Raw genomic sequence first — 24014 nt, 5'->3', positions numbered from 1 at the left:
AGCGTGGGAATAAGAGGCCCCGCCCCCCGTGCAGACGGGGCCGTCCCAGTGCAGTGTGTAGGGGAGACTAGATTTGGTGCCGCCGCTTCTCCTCCCCCTGTATGACTGCTCATCCCCTCTCTCTGCCTTCTCCCCACACAGGCTCAAGGCACCATTGAAGGCATGCTGGAGAAACTGGAGCTGGAAGATGAAGGTAGGAGCCTCCCCCATTCCTGTACAGCGCCCTGCGTGCAGCTGCTGCTGCCTCTGCTCTGGGGCAGGCTCTGCTCTGGGGGGCAGCAGCTGTGCAGGAGGCCCTGCCTGCAGTGAGGGCTGCCACCTGTAGTGCAGGGGCCTGGTGACATTCTGTGCATGCTGCTCCCTACATGATGGGGGTGATCATCCCCTGCCTGCTGTGCCCCCAGGTGTGGACCCCTGATCAGTGCCCGCCGTCTATATGGAAGCATTATCTGATACTCCCTGCCCCTCATGGGCTTGGAGAGATCGCCTGCACTAATCGCTGGGGTGTTATTCCACAGGGTGCTCAGTACGGTGTAATGCTATTAACCACTTAACGACTGCCCATACAAGCTGTGCTGGCCCCACGGGGGTCCCATGCCGCTGTCCAGTGCCCGCTCCCCTCCCGCTCTGTTCAACCTTTCGATTGCTACGGTCCACAGTAACCATGGCCTGATCTAGAGGGGTCTCGGTCAGGTCATTGGGGGTTGCAGTATGGAGCCCAGAGCTGCTGGTACTCTACAGCTGAGGCTAAACAGACACCTGGCCAATGATGGAGCGACGGAGACAAAACTCAAAGCAAATGTCGTGGTGCCGGGACCTGCACAATGCAGCAAACCGCAGATCGGGGTTTTTGGCTGCGCTGCTGGTTGTAATTCTAGCATATTCCCGTTTATTATGGTGTGATGCAGGCCCGGGCTGAGTCCTGCACAGCAGTCATGGCTGATAGAAGAGAGCGGAGGTGAGGTGTGCTCATACACCCATCACCGCTGATCTCTGGGGTGACTGATCACTCAGGTGATGCCCATTAGCCGGTGTGGCCCCGTGGTAAGCAGGGCTAGCTCACACTGCCATATAGCGGCCGTATGTTCTCACGCCGGGCACACACTGACCTCACAGCATCATGAGAAATTCTGATGGCGTTGGCTCAGGTGCTGAGACCCAAAGTCTGTCTGGGGAGCAGCGGCTGTAATAAGCACAAGAGACTATGGTCAGTATATGGCTGCGTGCATAGTCCAGGGGCTGACCTATGTCATTCACTGATAATTAAAGGGAAAGGTTTTCCCCCATCTGGAAAGTGAACCCCCAAATGCTGTAAAATACCAAAGGAAGCAGGTGCTCTCCCGCCCCCGACCAGTGCTGACTCCCCACTGCTGCGCTGTCTGTGTTTTCACTGCAGCAGTCACGTCGACGGCGCACATCACTTCTCTAACCAATCGCTGCTCTCAATGCTTCGGTCACCACAGCAGAGCCACTGTGCTCAGTGATCGCCTGCAGCGGTGCTGTTGATGTGATGTCACTGCTACCTCAAAAAACGTTGAGTTTTGAGCTGCACTGGATCCAGGGAGAATGAGTACCTACTTTTTTTTTTTTTTTTTCTTTTAACTATTTGGGGGTCCACGTTCCTGAAAGTCAAACTCCTTTTTTTGAAAAATAAAATGTCAGCCCGCAGTGGTGACCTCATGTCTCAGCAATGATGTATAGCACAAGACCACCAGTGGTTGGCTGCAGCAGTACTGCATATGCACAATTGCATCATTACCGTGGGACCAAGTGTAGAGACCGTCAGGGACCACCGGAGCGCCAGCGCTGCAGCTATAGGGGAACGTTGGTCAATGCTGTTTTGTCCGGTCCCATCTCTTGCGATTAGACAAATGTTGTAAATCCTTTTATTTTGAGTTGAATTTGTCGTCTGGCACAATCTGTATCACTGGTTTGGAGGAAGTAATCCCATAAGAGCCTCTTGCTTGTGACTGACTGCCCTTCACACGCAGGTAAATGAGGCTCTGGCTCTGTTACATCTGTATTTGCTGTCACACTTCAGTAGACAAGAGTGTGAAGTGAGTATCCCGGCACCATGACAAGCGTCAGACATTCCTGTGCAGTCCTGCGGGCAGGATGACGTGACTGTCTTAGTTTCAGCTGGCGCTCTCCTGTATGGCTCAGTCAGGGGCTGTTTGGAGAGTGTCGGTGTGCAGGGTAATGTCTGTCATTGTGTTGTGTGCAGCCTGCTGGGCACCGCGTCTGATCTGCCTTTGGCGCAGTGATGTCATCACCCGGCGGGGAGTCTCTGCTACTCCGACTGGCTACTTTATCTCCATGGCTCATGCTGTATGTCCCAGATATAAACCCCTCCTGGCATGTCCCCTGATCCCGGCGTACCCCTCTGTGTCACTGTATATGTTGGGGGGATGCCAGTACGTGTGTTTAGAATACATTAATGGCCATAATGGATCCTGTGATGTCATACTTTCCATTATCATTTGGCCTCTAAGCTATAAATATGGATGCGGCAGTAGGCATAGTGATAGACAATCGCTTGTGGTGCAACGCCCCAATTTATAATTTGGAGCACCGCTATACTGGAGCAATGTCAAACTTTGTGTTTTTTTTTTTTTTTTTTGTTTTTTTTTTCTCATTTTTGTGGACTGGACATCTCTTGGCTGCAGGTGGTCAAGGCGGTGAGATATATCTCCTCCATCTGTTGCTGCATTCTGTGAGGCTGCGGCCGATGCTGGCCTTCTGTTACCGGTCTGTCCGGGGCTTAATTTTCCTGCAGTAATGCCATGTGGCGATTTCCTCTGAGCTCCTGTACATAATGCAGCATTTGTAGTTCTGATGGGTTTTTTTTTTTCGCTGTGTGTGAAGAGCTTGTGTAAACAGAGCGGCATTCCAATATAATATAGTTTCTCTTGTTGTGCATACTGATCTGACGGCAAATAAAATGATTTTACGGACGTTGTCAGGAAACTTTCTTTGGAATTTTTTTTTTTTTTTTCTTTTGATGTCGCAATTGACGAGTCTTCTTGTGGGAAATGATTTGGTAAATGCCCCTTCTTCGGGGAGTTTTTGATTCCTGAAGCATTTTGGAGGAGCAGTATTATTATTATTGATGTACTTTGTAAATAAAACTTGCTGCAGGTCAGTAAATGTAGGACGAAAAAATACTATGTATTCCTACGGTAAAACGCTGCATAGTTTTCTGCCCTAAAACAATAGAAAAAAACAGCCCAGCCCTGAATCAAAGGTTTGCGAGGCGCTTCGTAGTGAATCGGTGTCTGACGAGGGGTGTGCACCGTCTTTCACCGTGCCACAAATCTTACTTTAGTCCCAGTTTCTTCCAGCTCCACTTTGGTACAGCTGGGCAAAACTGGCACGGAAGCACCAAAAATCGCACAGAAATTGTCTGCTTTGATGAATTGTGGCCTAACGTGGGATCAAGTCCTAACAGTAAAGTTTTATTGATCGGGGCAACCAGAGTTCTCTTTTCCAGAGCAGCTAAAGAAATGCAGAGATCTGATTGGCTGCTGAGGGCAAGAAAGAAATAACGTTTGATAAACAAAGCCACATGATACAATAAGGGTATGTGCACACACTGCAGATTCACCTGCGGGTTTTTTCCCGCGGAACCGCAGGTAAAGTGACCTGCGGTTTTTCCTGCGGTTTGACACCTGGACAATGGAATAGGTGGCAAACCGCAGCAGAATCTGCAGAAACAATTGACATGCTGCGGAAAAAAAACCGCAGCTTTTCCGCAGGTAAAAAACCGCAGCGTGAGCACTGCAGTCTTGAAAACCCGTAGGCGAACATGGTAAAGTACCATGTCTGCGGAACTGCTGCAGTTCTGCAGGGCCAAAACCGCAGCAAAACCGCAGCGTGTGCATATACCCTTACAGCAGATTTATCTCTTTTTGGGTGGGGGTTATTGTGCACTTTCCTCCCCTTATAACATATGCTTTTATGGGAAGCATGGGCGGGGGATGAGTAAAATACCACTCTTGCATTGTGTAGAATCTCATTGTTGCTGCATTTTTTTACTTAAACTATCAGAGCAGATTGCTATTTTGTATTTTGTCAGACACTGGACAGAGAAGCTGTTTGTTCTTGCTCCTGGGAACATGGCCTGAATGAAACTCAGTAACATTTTCTAAAATGCCTTGGAGGCTTTTTTTTTTTGTAAGGCCTCTTTCACACTTCTGTTTTTTTTCTTGTCAGTTATCAGTTTGTAACAGATGCAAACGGATGCCACCGGACCGTTTTTTTGACGGATCCGTTGAATGCCGAATTTTAAAGGAACCGCAGTCCAGAGCGAGAGAGAGAATTTCAGGGTTAAATCCCCGGCTGACTTCCTTTCTCCGGGCATGCGCACTGTAAAATGCGGATCCTACAGCCAAAAAAACGTTGCAGGGTCCGTCCAGGCATGCCGACGGACGCAAACATTTTGGCGGATCTGCAAAAAAACGGATCCAACAGATGGCCATCCGTCAAGATCCGCCGGTAATGCAACTCAATGGGGAAAAAAAACGGATCCGCCAAAAAAAATGGCGGATCCGTTTTTTTCAAAAACTGGCGGATTTTGACTGATGGTCAAAAACGGAAGTGTGAAACAGGCCTTAGTAAGGGAAAACCCAGCGTTCCTCGATGTAGACAAGTTGCAGGAATGTCTCCAGAATCTCCTTGTAAGGTGCAAGCTGTGATGCGTAAGTGACCATGATGTGCAAACGTGTGTGGTCTGTGCATCGCTAGATTTTTTTTATTTTACTCATTTATATAGTGCCATTAATTCCACAGCGCTTTATAGACATTATCATCGCTGTCCCCGTTGGGGCTCACAATCTAGATCCCCTATAATTAGGTCTCTGGAATGTGGGAGGAAACCAGAGAACCCGGAGGAAACCCACGCAAACACGGGGAGAACATACAAACTCCTTGCAGATGTTGTCCTTGGTGGGATTTGAACCCAGGACCCCAGCGCTGCCAAGCCGTAGTGCTAACCTAGATTAGTTCTTCGCCATGGTCAAGGATGTTTTCTACTAAGACTAATGGAGGGGTACACGATGACTGGCGCCAGATACAGCTGTCTGGTTCTAAACTTTTTTTTTTTTTTTTTGCATGTACTATTGTCAGTTTTTTTTTTTTTTTTTTTTTATTTATGACAAAGCAAACAATACAATTTTTATACAAGATCACTCAGTGCATAGACCCACATAATGGCCCACAGGACGGTTGGTATTTCATGCTGCTTAGATCATTTCATTTGAAATCTCTCGTTCCTCGGGGGATCGGCAGCAGCCTGATCACACGGAAAGATAATGGTGAAGTGAGTGTTTTTAACCATGCTTGTTCACAATTGTTTTGAAGTCAGCGTGCCGCTTTAGGTTCTCCATACACATTAGGTGGCTTTCAGCTGGACAGTGCTGCAGCCGATATTTTGGCCGACAGACTACTTTCCGAGGCACAGAATCGCTCATTCGGCCGAGCGCGCCTGTGTTCTTACTACTTTATAACTAATTTGCCAGCTGGCGGAAGAACGATGGCACCGTCAGTCTGATATCGGACATGAGCGATCGGTATCTTCCCCTTCACATTAGACTGTCAGCCAAAACCATCGATATTGGCAGATTCAGCCGACATTAATGTAACGTGTGTGGGGGTTTGAAGGCTACTCTCGTATTGCGTCTTTGCCACACGTTAGTGGCTGCGTCGGGGCTTCCATCCAAAGTCCTGGAAAACGGGATTAGAGGGTCGTTTACTTTAATAAGGCAGATGGAAACCCAGACAGAGCCAGTGTTGTGTGATCATACACTTGGGGTATGTGCATACGTTGCGGATCCTCAGCAGACTGTCCGTGCGGAAACGCTGCAGATCCGCAACTGTGAGACCAAACAATGTTAACCAATGGATAAAAAAATTGCTGTGCACATGCTGCGGAAAATTCCGCACGGAATCTGCAGTGGTTTATTTTCCGCAGCATGTCAATTCTTTGTGTGGATTCCGCAGCGTTTTTACACCCATTTCATTCTAGAAATCCAGAGGGGAAAAACGCATGCCAATACGCACAAAATCCGCATAAAGAACACGCGGATTTTGAACTGCATTTACTGGTAAGAGATGCAGAATCCACCCAGGAAAATCCTGAGCCCAAACTGCAACGTGAGACAAAGAGGAAAAAGTAGCGTGTAACGGCAAGGATCACCACAAACGGTATGGCAAATAACAATTTTTTTTAATTTTTATTGAGACAATTAAAGTTAGACAAGCAACAGACAAATTTGAAAACAATTAAAAAAAACAAAGGTTATCAAATGTACAACAGCATGAAGGGCCTTAAAAGTGCCCAATCTGCAACGTGTGCACCTACCCTTAGAGGCTGACCCTGGGCCTCAAGAACGCAGTAGTTTGCCCATGACAACAAAGGGATTTCCTGTTTGCCAGGCCTTGCACCTCTTCTTCTGGTCTTGGTGTGGTTGGGATTGAGTCCTAATCAAACAAATGGGTTAAAGGGAATCTGTCACCCCCCCCCCCCCCCCCCCCCAAGTATGTGCGCCTGCGCCGGAGCCACGGCTGGAAGGAAAGAGGAGGCATCGTATGAAGATGGGAGGCGCCGAACCAAAGCGCGACATCCATCGGAACGGACACCGGGGTGAGTATAATCTAACTTGTTCTTATCTTTCAGGTTACATCGGGGGCTTATATACAGCATTACAGAATGCTGTAGATAAGCCCCTGATGTCGGTGCCAGCAGCTCAGTCGAAAAAAAAGGGGGACAGATTCCCTCTAAGTTCTGTGGTGAGATCAGTTGTTAGATCATAAACCATAGGGATAATCTGGAGATGGACTCGAACTTTGACAGCAATAACTTGATAAGTAATTTTGATACAGTGAATTCTGCAGTTCACGCATTCGGTGTTCCTGTTCCCAGCGTACAGTGTGCGCTTAGTGTGCACCTTCACTGCAACTATTGTGAAATCCTGGCAAAATCCAGTGGGTTTGTCTCATTATTTTTTTTTTTTTTTTGCCTGAGACTTGCTGTGGGCATCAGAGCCTTGGACTAGATCTGATTTGTATTATAGCTTACTACATCTAATGTGTGTAGACTATGTCGGATTGCTGCGTCTTGTGGTGTGTGTGTGCACACTGCGTCTTGTCAGACGGATTATGCCCGCCATTGTCCTAAGTGTGCCATAAAGGCGCGCCACAAAACCAACAAGGTGCACAGCAATGTCAAATTATACTACCATGCACGGGTTTGTTTTGTCAACTCTTCTAACTGCTGAAGGGTTTAGGAACCCTGAAGGGACTCGCTCCTGCGCTGAAGCTGCCCTACTCCATAGTACAAACTGAGACGCTGGCAGCACAAGCGCCACGAGAACGATGGGGAAGCGACTGATGACTGACTGTTCCCTGAAGTGGCTTCACCTGGGAATAATCGGCAGCTGCGTCAGCGTCTAAATGACGACATCCATATAGTGCACGTAGCCTTAAATTGTTTTACCAGTTTCAGAAACCACTACTTCCAGGTTTTGTTTTTTTTTACTCCCCTTCCCCATGTTGTCCAGTCCTGAGTATCCGTCATTTCTAGTGTGGTGTTTGCAGCCCTGACGTGGCATTGAAAGCACTGCAGTCAATCAAATGAGAGCATTATACTGCCATGTGGAGTACTGTGTACAGTTTTGGGCACCGGTGGTCAGGAAGAATATAATGGAACTAGAGCGCGTACAAAGGAGGGCAACAAAATTAATAAAGGGGATGGGGGAACTACAATACCCAGAGAGACTAGCAAAATTAGGATTATTTAGTCTAGAAAAAAACATCGACAGAAGATTAGTTTGCCACTTTCTGCATGGTAATAAAGCATCAGTGTGCGTAGCTGAGGATGAATGGCTGCCCCGATCGCCAGAATGAACGGGCACAAGCCTCGGTAATTTCTCAGATTTTCTGTTGAGCCCTCCTTTAGTCTTGGAGGAGAGCCGCTCTTGTACTTTTGCCCTTTACATTTTAGCAACTGACATCAAGAGTTTTGCTGTTACTGTCAAATTCCTTCCTGCCCAACATTCCCGCAGATGAGTCCATACCCAGTGGCTTATGGACGGCTGTAGGTACGCACTGCAGCAATATACTAGGTTCAGGTCCAGAGAACGCCCAGAGGATCATCTCCTGTGAATCGCTGCGTTAGGTAAAAGTGCCGACTTATTTACTGACCTGTCAATGTATATAAATCCTGTGCAGGACATAATAGGAGCGTATATAGTACGTCTTTATGTGTAATCAATACTATAGGCTGCAGGAGAACTCCCCATAGATCTGCACATAAACTGCTCACCGTGGACGCGGCCTGTTTAATTTATTAGCTATGAATGACATTGCTGATGCATGAGGATCCTAAAACATTTGTGACAACACTCCAGCTAATGGCTGCACTGGAGTATTACGAGCAGTATATGGCGGTGGATGCCTCGGGGCACTGTTTAATCTGCGTCTCGGCAGTTAATAGATACATGCATTGTAAGGTGAGGATCATATGGTGGACGCTTAAAGGGGTTTTCCAGACCATGCAGGAAACCTAATGGACAGTACCCAGTTCGTAGCGGCGTCCGTCGGCAGCTGCTGCAAAGGAGTGGCGTCCACTTTATATTTTCCTGGTGAGCGTTTTACAAAACCTGAAATGGGGGCGGGATGCTCCAAAGACTCAATGTATGAGCAGCACAGTGGTTTTGGCCTTCAATTGAATAAGATTTTTTTTTTTTTTTTTTTTTTCCCAAGCATTTTTCTTTGAAGGTGACCCAGTCCAAAATACTCGGTATGACATTTACAAACTGTAGGACTCGGCTGTGTTTCCTTACCTGGGACTTCCTAGCGAGGCCCGCTGTGAATGGTGTGATCTGGTTTCACCTGGTTACTGGTAGAGATTCTTTTGTGAGCCTTATCTCGTGTCACAGCTTCTGTGGGTCATGGTTTAAAAGGGAGAATGGCAGGCGAACATCTCAGATGCCCAAGGGGATGAAGCTGATCAGTTGCCAGTGTGTGCTTGGTGGTCACAAGATATTCCCCTATTAGCAAATGGCAAGTGGGCAGAACGATTGGAAATGTTGAATCTCAACATGTCTGATCCTTTGTTCCTGCATAGAGAAGTCTGAGGGGTTTGACAGAGGTTTGTCTCCCTCTCCAGATTATAAAAACAGGCTTGGCCGTTGGTCGTTCGGCTCAAGCCATCTTAAATGTTGTGGTGTTTATCAGAATTTGGTTTTAAATTGGATAAAATTATAAGAAAACTATGATTTACAGCAACAGCCTGAAGAGCCTGAAGGTAAAGGAGCGAGCCATGCATGTGACTGCGGCACCACGCTGGACTCTGTATCTGGGAGGGCCCACCGATCTGGAGATAGTTGTGGGTCCCAGGGACTGACTATAGTTATGTCATGTATAGTGTTGAGGGATACCGTTCGATACCCAAAAATATCGTATCGGATGGTATCGCCCGATAGAAAAAAAATATCGGGTATCGCCGATTCCGATACCGGAAGTCCCATTCAAGTCAATGGGACTTCCGGTATCGGAATTAAAAAAATGCCTTTATTTCCTTGTTGGCTAATTCTACATAATTGAAAACAAATAAGAATCATGTAGAATGTATTGTGGGAGGTGGAGGAGACATTAAAAGCATAGTGGTTTATTCAAATCACATGGCATAGCATTAATTCCAATTTTTTTTTTCAAGACGTTCGGAGTTAAAAAGATATTGACTGTTAACCTTTTTTATATTTAGTCAGATATGTATGTTTCACAACTTCCATGCTCTTCACCTTCTTTTGTACTTCTCCCACACATTCTCCTTCATGATCTGCAGCAGTAGCATTTTTTTCATCAACTTTTTCTTCACCTTATTCATCTTCTTCTTCTTCACCTTCTTCCCATTAATTTTTTTTTTCCATTCTTCATATTCTTCTTATTCAGCTATTATTAATTTTCATATGCTATTTCTTCATCTTCTTCCTATTCTTCTTTTTCTTCATTTTCTTATGGTGACAGGCATTCCTGTAGTACTTATCTATAAAAGTTATAAGATTACACCTTACGTTCTGCCTGTCACAAAAGATTTACAACAGGATTTGTCCGCGTTCAGTTTGGCCTGCAGCAGCAGGCATTTTCCAGGGGCACCACGAGGAGGAACGGACTCACCCCCATTTACTGCTTAGTCTTCTTCTGCTTGTAATTTTGATTTCTTCTATGCTGATTTTTTGTCTTATGCTTAATGTTCTTCTGCTTTCTGTTCTTCTGCTTTTGCTTCTTCTGCTTCTTGTTCTTCTGTCTTTTGTTCTGTATCTTGGTGGTTGTCTTCATGTTCTTTGTCCTCTTGGTCTTATTATTTAGGGTCATATTTCTGGTCTTCTTTGGTGTGGTCTTCAGGGTCGTCATCATCAGGGTCATCGTCATGGAGATCAATAAGGATTACCAAAGACAATTTCAAAAAGCTTGATCTTGGAAATGTAGCAGAAGGTACAAGAAGGCTGAGAAACTGGCGAGAACCAGCACACAGTGCTGGCACCCGGATGGGTAGCAGAAGGAACAAGAGCCAATGGCACTACCGAGGACCAACTGACGGTGCTGGACCACGGTTACTAAGCAGAAGGTACCTGTGCTAAAAAGCACTACCAAGGACCAGCTGACGGTGCTGGACCTCGGATACCAAGATGGAGGCACCTAGGCCAAAGGCTGTGGCGAGAACCAACAGACAGTGCTGGCACCCGGATGGGTAGCGGAAGGAACAAGAGCCAATGGCACTACCGAGGACCAACTGACGGTGCTGGACCACGGTTACTAAGCAGAAGGTACCTGTGCTAAAAAGCACTACCAAGGACCAGCTGACGGTGCTGGACCTCGGATACCGAGATGGAGGCACCTAGACCAAAGGCTGTGGCGAGAACCAGCAGACAGTGCTGGCACCCGGATGGGTAGCAGAAGGAACAAGAGCCAATGGCACTACCGAGGACCAACTGACGGTGCTGGACCACGGTTACTAGGCAGGAGGTACCTGTGCTAGAAAGTACTACCAAGGACCAGCTGACGGTGCTGGACCTCGGATACCGAGATGGAGGCACCTAGGCCAAAGGCTCTGGCGAGAACCAGCAGACAGTGCTGGAACCCGGGTGGGTAGCAGAAGGTACCCATTGAAAGCAAAGTAGCCAGGCCGCAAGCCGGCCGCAGTTACCGAAACCCACAGTTCTACAGGGGGTCCATGTCCCATTTGCACTACGGATCCAGCCTTCAGTGCCAGTTCCCGCAGCCCACATAGGAGTCACCTAAACTGCAGGCACCGTAGAGTCGGCTAACCCGGCCGCAAGACGACAGGACAACGGATTGGTGGCATAGTGACCTTGACACTACCCGGAAACAGCAGGCGTGCTGGAACCAGGCTGGGTAACAGGGAGTCCCCGTGCCAAAGACACTGCCGAGCACCAACTGGCGTTGTTGGAGCCCAGGGACAATCATGGTGTAGGCCGAGGCCGACTTGGTGGTAGTTTTAGATTGTTTGTAGGCTACAACACTGTCAACGTGCTCCAATTAGGCATCTGTCTCCACTCTGTTTCCAGGATTTCACGTGACTACCAACACCGCCAGTTTATGCGTACAGTAGCCGTCTGCCCAATCCACACGTGTTACTGGTGTTCTGTAATATCAGCAGATCCCCTGATGTTTGTCTGCCAATGTCTCCTGCTCTGTCCACGTTTCCACCACTTGCAGTGGGATGGTGGACAGCGCAGGAGACAGTGCCAGACACACATTGGGGGATCAGCTCACGTTACAGAACACCAGGAACAAGTGTGGAATGCGTGGACGGCAACTGTGAGCAGGAACTGGCGGTGTTGGAGGTCAGGGGAAATACTAGAGACAGAGTGGAGACACAGGCCAAATCAGAGAATGTTTAAATCACAAGTAGTTACAATTTGGAGGCAGCAGCAGTTTGCCCTCCACACAGCAGGGGATCAGCTGACGTTACCGAACCCCACTTTCACATGAACGAGTGTTTTTCTGTGTGGACAGCACTTCCGAGCACCAACTAGCGTTGTTGGAACCCAGGGACAATCGTGGTGCAGGCCGAGGCCTAATAGGAGGCAGGTGTAAAGCTGAGGTATTTTGACTTTGGAGGGAGCAGGACACTTTGCCCTCCACACAGCAGGGGATCAGCCGACGTTACCGAACCCCAGTTTCACATGAACGAGTGTGTTTTTCTGTGTGGACGGCACTTCCGAGCAACAACTGACGATGTTGGAGCCCAGGGATAGTCATTTTGTAGGCTGAGGCCTACTTGGAGGCAGTTTAAGATAAGACGTTGTTTGAATTTGGAGGCAGCAGCAGTTTGCCCTCCACACAGCAGGGGATCAGCTGACGTTACCGAACCCCACTTTCACATGAACGAGTGTGTTTTTCTGTGTGGACAGCACTTCCGAGCACCAACTGGCGTTGTCGGAGCCCAGGGAAAATGAGGTAGTAGGCCGAGGCCTACTTGGTGGCAGTTTGCGATTGTTTCTAGACTACTACTAACTGTCAACGTACTCCAATTAGGCCTCTGTCTTCACTCTGTTTCGAGTATTTCCTCTGGCTTCCAACCACGCCAGTTGCTGCTCTGAAATGCCGTCTGCACAACCCACACTTGTTCCTGTGTTACTGGGGTTCTGTAACAGCAGCTTCTCCCTAGAGGTGAGTCAGGCAATGTCTCCTGCTCTGTCCACATTTCCACTACAAGTAGTGGGAATGTAGACAAAGCAGGAGACATTGCCGTGCTCAACTCTGGAGATGAGCAGATGTTACAGGACCCAGGTACCACAGGAACAAGTGTGGATTGTGCAGACGGCACTTGAGAGCAGAAACAGGCGGTGTTGTAGGCCGGAGGAAATACTCAAAACAGAGTGGAGACAGAGGGCAAATCAGAGAACATATTAAATCAGAGGTAGTCAGAAGTTGTAGGCAGTAGGAGAGTTTGCCGTACACACAGCAGGGGATCAGCTGACGTTACCGAACCCCACTTACACATAAGCGAGTGTTTTGTCTGTGCGGACAGCACTTCTGAGCAACAACGGGCGTTGCTGTAGCCCAGGAAAAAAGTTCAGATCATAGAAACATGAACACAACAGGAGACCTGGATCCTGTTGCCAGCCAATTATTTATTCTGGAAGAGGACTGGCAAATTCAGGTGAGATCCAGGCCTTGTTCATTTTCACAAAAGTAAGCCGGTCAACATTATTGGCGGATAGTCGCGTGCGACGGTCTGTTACCACACCACCTGCAGCACTAAAGACACGTTCCGATAATACACTGGCAGCAGGGCAAGCCAGCACCTCCAATGCATACTGGCTAAGCTCTGGCCATGTATCCAGCTTAGAGACCCAATACTTGAACGGGGAAGAGCCGTCTGGGAGAACACTAACAGGGCACGACAAGTAGTCTGTCACCATCTGACGGAAACGTTGCCTCCTGCTGACTGGAGCTGTCTGTGATGGTGTAGCCGTTTGTGGCGGTCCCACAAAACTTTTCCACATTTGGGCCATACTGGCCTTGCCTTGTCCTGCGGCACTGCCTCTGCTACCTCTTTGTGCAGAGCTTCCTCCACTGCCTCTACCCACATGGCTGCTTTGAAAAGCACTACCAGCAACACTTGTGGGGGGAATGGAGAACATGATGGCCTGCACAAGTGTTTCTTGGTACTCCCGCATTTTTGGCTCCCGGTTCAACTGTGGTATGAGGCTTTGTAAACATGAAGAGAGAAGGAAGATCCGGCACTGGAGACTTAATAAAATCCACGATAAGTTTTATTCACATAATTTCATGATAAAACCATAAAGGGGAAAACAGACCCCCCACGCCTGACTCGTTTCGAACCTTACACCAGGTTCTTCCTCAGAGACCTGAAACAAAACAGTTCACAAAATGATTATAAACATTCCTAATCAGCAGAGGGACTCCACACATGTGTATAATCAAAGAGGCAGACAACTAAGCCCTCAAATCACTGGTGGAGTCACTCCCTTGCAAGAAGAAAGAAAGAAAAAAAAAAAAAAAGGAAAAGACCAATACAACAATGGACAAGACATAGAATAAATAAAAACATGTGCAATACACACGTATAAATGCATAAATACATAGCAACTATCAAATGACAAACAAAAACCCCCCCCCCCCCCCCCCCCCCCAAAAAAAAAATAAATAAATAAAAAACAGCAAAAATCTCAGCACTCAATAGAAATACATAAGATCATTTCTATAATTTAGACCTTGCGGATATCGTGCATCAAGCGCAAGTATCCAGAAGGCTTCCCGACAGTGTAGTAAATGTTCCCAGTCACCCCCTCTGGGGGGTTTCAATACCCGTTCTATTCCCTTAACTTTAAGACTGCATAAATTACCCTTGTGTATTTCAAGGAAATGTTTGGACAAGCCAGACACATTCCTACGACTGGACATAGACTCTGGATTAGAAGCGGTGATGTGCTCACTTAGTCTCCTTTTCAGGCTGCGTGTAGTACAGCCAATGTAATATAAACTGCACAATGTGCACTCTGCCATATACACTAAGTGTGTGGTGTTACAATTCATGTAGGTTTTAATTTTGTAGGTTTGTTGTGTACTAAAATTAACAAATCTATCTGTAATATCCATATAGCGGCACAAACCACACAATTTTTCACCACACTTATAATTGCCCAAGTAATTTAACCACGTAGGTTTAGTGCAATCAGACAAATACAATGAGGGGGACAAAAAATGACTCAAATTTTTAGCTCTCTTTGGAACACACCTATGTCCACCAGCCAATATCTGCGATAAGACTGGATCTTGATGCAGTAAGGGAAGATGTTTATTTATGATTTTAATAACACCCTTGTAATCTGAACTGAAAGCGGTAGAAAAAGTGGGAATATTTTTATTTTGATTAGTGTGTACCATGTCATTCTGCAATAAACTACTCCTAGTTTTGTTATCCACTTTCTTAATAGCCCTGTTTAACATCCAGTTCTTATAACCCCTTTTTGATAGCCTGGTGCAAATTTTACGACGCTCGGATTCATAAAGAGCGTCATTAGAGCATGATCTTTTGGCACGGATTAATTCACCCAACGGTAAATTTCGTATCACATGTGGCGGGTGACAACTATCCGCATGCAATATGGCATTACCACTGGTATCTTTTCTATATAGGGAAGTATTTATATTCCCCGTTTTGACATCTCCCATAATTTTAACATCCAGGTATGTGGCACAAATGCCATGTATTTCGTGGGTGAATTTAATATTCAAAGAATTAGTCTCAATATACTCAAAAAACTTAAGCATGCCAGGAGAGGGAGATACATCACAACGATCAAACCACAATAGGATCACGTCATCAATGTATCTCCCCCACCACAATACATTGTCTAAATAGGGATTATCCATAGTATATATATATATATATATATATATATATATATATATATATATATATATATATATATATATATATATATATATATATATATATATATATTTGTTCTCCCAAAAGGACATATATAAGTTGGCCAGAGTAGGAGAGAATTTTGACCCCATCGGGCAGCCACACACCTGAAGATAGTACTTAGTGTCAAATTTGAAAAAATTGGTGTTCAAAAGATGTTGTAACGCCATAATGATAAATTTTTTAAGATCAGAACTGAAATTGCTTTCTTCAGTCAAAATGGTGGAAACAGCAGATAATGCCAAATCATGAGGTATACATGAATATAGAGCAACAACATCACATGTTATCCATGTGTGGTGAGGCCCCCATGCAACCTCCTGAAGTGCCTGCAGAAGCTGTTTGGTGTCTCTAATGTGACCTGGTGTTTTCAAAACCAAAGGTTGTAATTTTCTGTCTATCCACTCGGAGAGTTTTTCATTAACCCCTCCAATACCGGCCACTATGGGCCAGAAAGGTGGAGGAAACACGCCTTTATGAATTTTGGGTAAGGTGTGAAATACAGGACACACTGGTTTATCCACATATAAAAAATCAGCTATGCGCTTGTCCAATACTCCCAAAGCAAGACCCTCCTGCAAAATCACCTGCGGCACTGCCTCTGCTACCTCTTTGTGCAGAGCTTCCTCCACTGCCTCTACCCACATGGCTGCTTTGAAAAGCACTACCAGCAACACTTGTGGGGGGAATGGAGAACATGATGGCCTGCACAAGTGTTTCTTGGTACTCCCACATTTTTCGCTCCCGGTTCAACTGTGGTATGAGGCTTTGTAAGTTGTCCCGGTAGCGAGGATCTAGGAGGGTGTACACCCAATAATCAGCCGTTGGCGATGCGGCGGTCATTTAACAAGCACTGCAGCATGAAATCAACCATGTGCTGCAGACTGCCAACTGGACCGGAAACGCTGTCCCCAGCTTGAGGCAGCATCTCTGCCTGCTCAGCATCACCCCACCCTTGCTGTACACACTGACTACTAGAGCCTTGTGTACCTCCCTCCTCTGGAGAGATGTGTTCCTCCTCCTCCATTGACTCCTCGTCATCCTCCTCACTAAGTGTCCCCTGCCTGGGCCTTTGTGTGGAAGCACGTTGCGCAGACTTGCCAGAAGCAGATGGCATTTCTGACTGCTCATCCTCGACCTCTTCAAAAACCTCCTCACTTAGTGCTTGTAAGGTTTTTTGAAGCAGACAGATGAGGGGGACAGTCATGCTGATTAGTGCATCATCTGCACTGGCCATCCGCGTGGAGTCATCGAAGGCACGCAAAATTTGGCAGATGTCCCTCATAGTGGCCCACTCAGTGGTGGTGAAGTGTGTCCGGCGCACAGTGCGACTTGTTTGCGCCTGATGCAGCTGGTACTCCATTACTGCTGCCTGCTGCTCACACAACCGCTCCAACATATGTAACGTTGAATTCCACCTGGTGGGGAGGTCACATATGATGCGATGTTCTGGCAGGCGGAATCGGCGTTGCAGAGATGCAATGCGCGATCTTGCCATGCTGGAACGCCGCAAGTGAGCACACTCTAGGCGAACCTTGTGCAGCAGTGCATCAAGATCCGGATAGTCCCTCAGAAAGCTCTGCACGACCAAATTGAGCACGTGTGCCAGACATGGTATGTGAGTGAGGTTGCCTAGGCCCAGAGCTGCCACTAGATTTCGGCCATTGTCACTCACTACCAAACCTGGCTGGAGATTCGCTGGCACAAACCACACATCGCTCTCCTGCTTGATGGCATTCCAGAGCTCCTGTGCTGTGTGGCTCCGATTCCCCAAAGAAATTAATTTAAGGACGGCCTGTTGACGTTTGGCCACACCTGTGCTCATATCTGGCCTAACAGGCTCACGCAGTGCTGATTCCGAGGAACTAGAGTAGGAGGAGGACTCAGTATGTACAGACTGCATTCCTGCAATCCTTGGCGTTGGCAGAATACGTACAGAGCCACTCTCCAGATCTGTACCCGGCTCCACAACATTGACCCAATGGGCAGTGAGGGAAAGGTATCGTCCCTGTCCATGGCTACTGGTCCACGCATCGGTGGTCAGGTGGACCTTGCTACTGACGGCATTTAGTAGCGCATTTTTAATTTTTCCCTCCACATGCTTTTGCAGGGCAGGGACAGCTTGCCTGCTGAAATAAAAGCGGCTGGGCACATTGTATTGTGGAACTGCCAATGACATAAAGTTCCGGAAGGTGTCAGTCTCCACCAGCCTGAATGACAGCATCTCAAGGGCCAGTAGTTTGGCAATGCCGGCATTCAGAGCCAGTGCTCGGGGATGGTTTGCCGAGTATGGCCGCTTTTTCTCCCATGCCTGTGCTACCGATTGCTGGTGAGTGGCCTGGGAGTGTGCTGATGACTGCGAACGTGGTTCAGTGGGTGGAATTTCACTGGGTCTCTGGACAACAGTGGCAGTGGTTCTTCCATGGCGTTCCAGTGAGGAAGCCGAACCAGCTGTGTGTGAGCTGGAGGAAGAGGCCCCAACACGAGCTGAAGAGGTGGTAGGTGCTGCTGAAGGTTGGCCTACATCTTCAGTGTGTCTGTGTAACTCCACCTCGTGCTTGGTACGCACATGTTTCCACATATTTGTGGTATTGATGTTGGTCACATTTTTCCCTCGTTTCACTTTCTGATGACACAGCTTGCATTTGACAAAGCAAATGTCATCTGCAACTGTGTCAAAAAAAGACCACGCACTGCAAGTCCTGGGAGCGCCCGTTTTGTGTTTTGGAAGAGGATTGCTCCTCACGGGTGCCAAAGTGGAGGCTACAGGCAACCAAGTCTGCCCCCGCCCTCTCCCTCCTCTTTTGGCCGTTCGGGGAATCTCTTCCTCAGAGCTGCTCCCACCACCTTCCTGTGGCTGACGCCATGATGGGTCAAGGACCTCATCTCCACTCCCCTCTTCAAGCACCGGCTGGTCCTGGGTTGTCTCGCCAGCACCGTACGCACCAGAAATTGGCAACTGAGTCTCATCATCATCTGATGCATACTGAGGTGTGCTGACCATAGGCACTGGCCCACCCGCCTCTTCAGATTCAGAGGGACAAAGCAGTTGCGCATCACTGCATACTCCCTCTTCTTCACGCTCTAGAATGCTGCTTGGCTGGCCACCTCTTTCCAAGCCAACAGATTCTGAGAACAGAAGTAAAGATTGAGATGGCTCCTGTCCAGGGCTCTCGGACTGCCTGGGCAATTTGGCAGGTGGTGAAGAGACAGATGGTTGCTCTTCAGTGCTCTGGCCTTGGGAGGATGCGGAAGTCATTGAAGTGGATGCGTTAGCTGCCATCCATCCGACAACGGCTTCAATTTGTTCGTCACGCAGCAGTGGGGTACGGCGAGGTCCTACAAAGCTGCGCATGAAGGACTGTTGCCTGGTAAAAGTGGGGGATGCCGGGTCACTGGTGGCCGCAGCAGATTCCGAATCCCCACGTCCTCTCCCTGCTGAATCCCCCCGTCCTCTCCCTGCTGAAACTCCACGGCCACGACCACGTGCCTTACTCCCTGCCTTCTTCATCTTGGTAGACTGATAAAGATAGGCAGAAAAGTAAAAAAGGGGTGGCTTAGTGTTATTATTCCTGAACACCTGCTAACCAGTATAAGAAACACTAATTTGGCTAAGAGTGTGTGTACTACACTTTAATATGATCTAATGTGGCCTAGACAACTGTAAAGTGGAGTGTTTGGTGAACTTTATTTCCTTTTTTTTGGGTGGGGGGGAAAGGATGTGACCAAAGTTTGAAAGCTATAGTATCACAAACTTTTTGGAGCGATTACAATGCAGGAAGCTAGCCTACAATGCAATTGATGAGGCTCCAAAAAATAGGGTGATACTAGTCTGGCTGGCCCTGAAGGGCACAAGCCAGCAAAAAGGCTCCTCTATCTAATCCTATATAGTGTTTGCAACCAACCAATGACAATGGATGCGGTTGGAAGCACACTAATATAGGAGCAAAAATCTGGCTAAATTAGCTGCAAAAAAAGGACTATGTATGAGGCAGTGACGCACGCTGAGCGGACTACAGCTAGCGGTGGCTGTAGAACACACTGCAACGTGAGCTGCACTCACACACAGAGAGACCTATCAGACAGCCAAAAACAGTGCAGAGAAATGGGCTATAGCACTGAAAGGCTGCTGAAAGGCTCCGCTGTCCACTCCTTTAGTGTTTGCAACCAACGTATATGGATACGTATGGAAGCACGCTATACAGGAGAAAAAAAAAGCAGCAATAAAAGAAAAATGTGTATGAGGCAGAGACACACGCTGGCCGGCCTACAAGCAGACGTGCCTGCAGGACACACTGCACAGCGTGGGTCTGCACTCACACAGCCCTTGCAGACAGCTGTGAAAACAGCGCTGCTAGGGAAAAGCAAGCTACAGTGGTGGTTTATGTAGCCTGGGTTAAGCACTATATGTTTTGTGGAATCGCTATTTCTAACTGTCCCTCACAGTCTTCAACAGCAGCCTGTCCCTAACTGAATTCACAGCAGAGTGACCAGAAATGGCGGCTGCAGCGCTTTTTATAGTGCATCATGACATCATTTCAGCAGCCAATCACAGCCATGCCAGTAGTTAACATGCCTACATGCCTAACAGGATATGCCCACACTTCTGAGGATCCCCATTGGCTGAATCAAATCGAGCGGGCTCCTAGCATTATGGGAACTTCCGATTCCGGTATTCGATATGAAAAAAGTATCGGAACTAAGTATTGGAATTCCGATACAGCTAATATCGGCCGATACCCGATACTTGCGGTATCGGAATGCTCAACACTAGTCATGTATGACCTATTATGACAGGTATGTAGGAGACCTGTCTACCCCTCCAAGTTAAATATTTAGCGCAAAGACCTTTACTTCTTTGCGCTAAAAATGGTCTGTCCTCATTCTGCTGGTAAAATGCAGCGTTTCTTGCTGGATTAACAGCTTTTATTTAATCTGAAATTGCGGTATGAGGTGTATAAGGTCCAGGACACTTATGGCAGGGAGATTGTTATAAATCACTTAGAAGAATGATGGCAGACATGTAACCCTGCCCCTGCACGTGCTCCCAGGTCTATCCGCTGCTCATGTGAGTAAATGACACGGACGGGTTGGATCTCTTTGGATTGTGGTGAGGGTTTGTTCACACCTGACGGAAATCTGCAGCAGTGCTTTTTTCTTTTTTTTTTTTTTTTTTTTTTCCCCCCAACATCTTTATCAACGATTTAGATGAAGGAATTGAGGGTAAACTGATTAAATTTGCTGATGACACAAAGCTAGGAGGTATAGCTAATACTAGAGAAGTGGGCAGCAACTAACAGTGGTTTTTAACAGGGAAAAATGCAAAGTACAACATCTAGGCAATAAAAAGGAAAAAAGCATATACAGAATGGGAGGAATAGGGCTAAACAACAGCACATGTGAAAAAGACTTGGTTATACTAATAGATCACAGACTGAATGAGTCAACATTGTGATGCAGCAGCAAAAAAGGCAAATGCAATTCTAGGATGTATTAACAGAAGCATACAGTCTAGATCACGTGAAGTCATTATTTCCCTCTACTCCTCTTTGGTCAGACCTCATCTGGAATATTGTATCCAGTTTTGGGCACCACATTTCAAAAAAGACATCAACAAACTGGAGCAAGTTCAGAAAAGAGCGACCAGAATGGTGACCGGTCTGCAAACCCTGTCTTATGAGGAAAGGTTGCAGGATTTGGGAATGTTTAGCTTGCAGAAGAGAAGACTGAGAGGAGACTTAATAAATGTCTACAAATATCTCAAGGGCTGTCACATTGTAGAAGGATCATCTTTATTCTCATTTGCACAAGGAAAGACTAGAAGCAATGGGATGAAACTGAATGGGAGGGGAGACAGATTAGATGATGATTTTATTTCTATAGCTCTAGCATATTCCACAGCACTTTACATTTCAGAGGGGACTTGTACAGACAATAGACATTACAGCATAGCATACCAATAAACACATAGATCAACACAGATACCAAGAGGAATGAGGGCCCTGCTCGCAAGCTTACAATCTATTAGGGAAAAGGGGAGACACGAGAGATGGATGGTAACAATTGCTTTTATTGTTTGGACCAGCCATAGTGTAAGAATTGGGTGTTCCTGTTGCTGCATGAACCAGTTAAGTCTTAATATGTAACAGTGCAGACACAGAGGGCTATGAAATGCAAAAAGCATGTGAAAACATGATGCGAGGAACCTGGTTATGGTAAAAAACTTAGAAATGAGCCACACAGGGATATTTACGTTAATGCGTTGAGGCGATGGGCCAGACTAAACAATTGAGTTTTTAAGGCACGCTTAAAATTGTGGGGTTTGGGGATTAATCGTACTAGCCTGGGTAGTGCATTCCAAAGAATTGGCGCAGCTCGTGAAGAGTCTTGGAGACGGGAGTGGGAGGTTCTGATTAATGAGGATGTTAACCTCTGGTCATTAGCAGAACGGAGGGCACGGGTAGGGTGGTAGGCTGAGACGAGGGAGGAGATGTAGGGTGGTGCTGAGCCATGGAGGGCTTTGTGGGTGAGGGTAATAAGTTTATACTGAATTCTGGAGTGGATGGGTAGTCAGTGTAAGGACTGGCACAAGGTAGAGGCATTAGATATTAGAAAAAACTTTTTGACAGAGTGATCAATGAGTGGAACAGGCTGCCACGAGAGGTGGTGAGTTCTCCTTCAATAGAAGTCTTCAAACAGAGGCTGGACAGACATCTGTCTGGGATGATTTAGCGAATCCTGCTTTGAGCAGGGGGTTGGACCAGATGGCCCAGGAGGTCCCTTCCAACTCTACGATTCTATGAATATATAGGTCTGTCCTCTGATTCATGCTGCCCGATCAGAGACAGGCTGGGGAGCAGGCTGGCATTGTGACCAATGTGTCTGTATTGTGCCCTTACTGGTGCTGCCATGCCATTTTCTATTGGATTGGTACTAAAAGCAGTTTGATTTGTTTGGCCACAAGGTTATGGTGCTCGATGGCAGCTTTACACGTAGCCATTATTCATGGAACCACAACCCATTCACTAATAGTGATGATGGGCATGCCGGTGTGCTACTGTCCGCGTCACAGATGGAGTTCATAGCATTGCTGGATCTCCGCAGCCTGTGAGCCCAGTCTTGGGCTGGGGCGATGCTAGGAGCGCCTGAACACTTCTTTTATGGCTGGAGAACCATGATGCCTCCAGGAATGCGTTGAGATACATAATTTGTGAGTCACCATTGACTGCAACTGTGCGACCTCAATGTCATTGTTGTAGCTAAATACAACATTCACAATTGTGTCACCAGGTCATATAGTGCAACGTTTCCCATTAATGTTTGAATTCTGACTCCAGATTATTAAGAGGCGATTGGAGTCATGGGAAACTGGATGTGCAACATTCTTATGGCAGAACATAACGACATCATAAAGCATTGCATAAAGGAGTTTTCCAATCTCAGATTTGTAACCTCTGCAGAATAACTCAATATCAGATCAGTAGGGACCTAACCCCCATTGCAGTCCCTGATCAGCTCATTGAATGGTCTGTGCTGTCGGTAATGGCTGCAAGGCTATGTGCACACGCTGCAGATTCACCTGCGGGTTATTCCTCGTGGATCTGCAGGTAAAACAGCAGGTAAAGTGACCTGCGGTTTTCCTGCGGATTAGCCTGTGGTTTTGCCCTGCGGTTTCGCACCTCTACTATGTTAAAGATGTGAAACCGCTGCTGAATCCGCCCAAACAATTGACATGCTGCGGTTTGTAAACCGCGCGGGAAAAAAACGCAGCGTGAGCACAGCGGTTTTGAAATTGCATAGGCTAACATGGTACTGTACCATGTCTGTGGAACTGCTCCGTTTCCGCAGGGCCAAAACCGCTGCGGAAATGCAGCAGAATCCGCAACGTGTGCACATAGCCTAAATGGTTCAAGTGAATAGAAGAGGGCTTGCTACTAGCACTACCCCTCCCCTTCCCCCACGCACGTTTCGTAGATACTTTCTTAGGGGGCGCCACCTAAGGAAGTATCTCCGAAACCTGCTACAGCTCACAGAATTTTCAGTCCTTGACAATATAGGCAAATGCTCTATTTTAGAACCCGTATAGGGGTTAAGATATCTGCATGTTAATAGAACAGTGACCACTTGGCATGTATTATTATTATTATTATTATTATTTATTATTATTATTATTATTCATTTATATAGCGCCATTTATTCCATGGCGCTTTACATGTGAAATGGGGAAATATAGACAAGTGTAATATATACAGGTGTGGGACAAGGGATACACAAGTACATAAGGAGAGGGGATCCTGCCCGCGAGGGCTCAGTCTACAGGGATGGGTGAGGATACAGTAGGAGAGGGTAGAGCAGGTCGTGCGGTGGTTCAGTAGACCGAGGATCATTGCAGGCTGTAGGTTTGTCAGAACAGGTGGCTCTTCAGGTTCTTGAAGGTTTCTGTTGATGGTGAGAGTCTGATGTGTTGCGGTAGGGAGTTCCAGAGTATGGGGGAAGCACGGGAGAAGTCTTGTATGCAGTTGTGGGA

At 47.0% G+C, this 24014-nt stretch overlaps 1 protein-coding gene across 3 annotated transcripts in view; it reads left to right on the top strand.

Annotated features, from left to right (window-relative positions):
- Positions 1 to 24014, top strand: part of PRKAG2 (protein kinase AMP-activated non-catalytic subunit gamma 2) — a 357046-nt gene that overhangs the window by 274014 nt on the left and 59018 nt on the right. For all 3 annotated transcript variants that reach the window (XM_073581558.1, XM_073581559.1, XM_073581561.1), the window contains one exon: positions 142 to 193. In XM_073581558.1, the coding sequence (XP_073437659.1) occupies positions 142 to 193 (52 nt within the window). The remainder of the gene's footprint in view (positions 1 to 141; positions 194 to 24014) is intronic.

Source organism: Dendrobates tinctorius, unplaced genomic scaffold (assembly GCF_039654945.1).
Source record: "Dendrobates tinctorius isolate UK_male_01 unplaced genomic scaffold, ASM3965494v1 ptg000070l, whole genome shotgun sequence".
Classification (NCBI taxonomy): Eukaryota; Metazoa; Chordata; class Amphibia; order Anura; family Dendrobatidae; genus Dendrobates; species Dendrobates tinctorius.
Note: the sequence above shows the minus strand (reverse complement) of the source record. Positions and strands in the feature narration are given on the sequence as shown.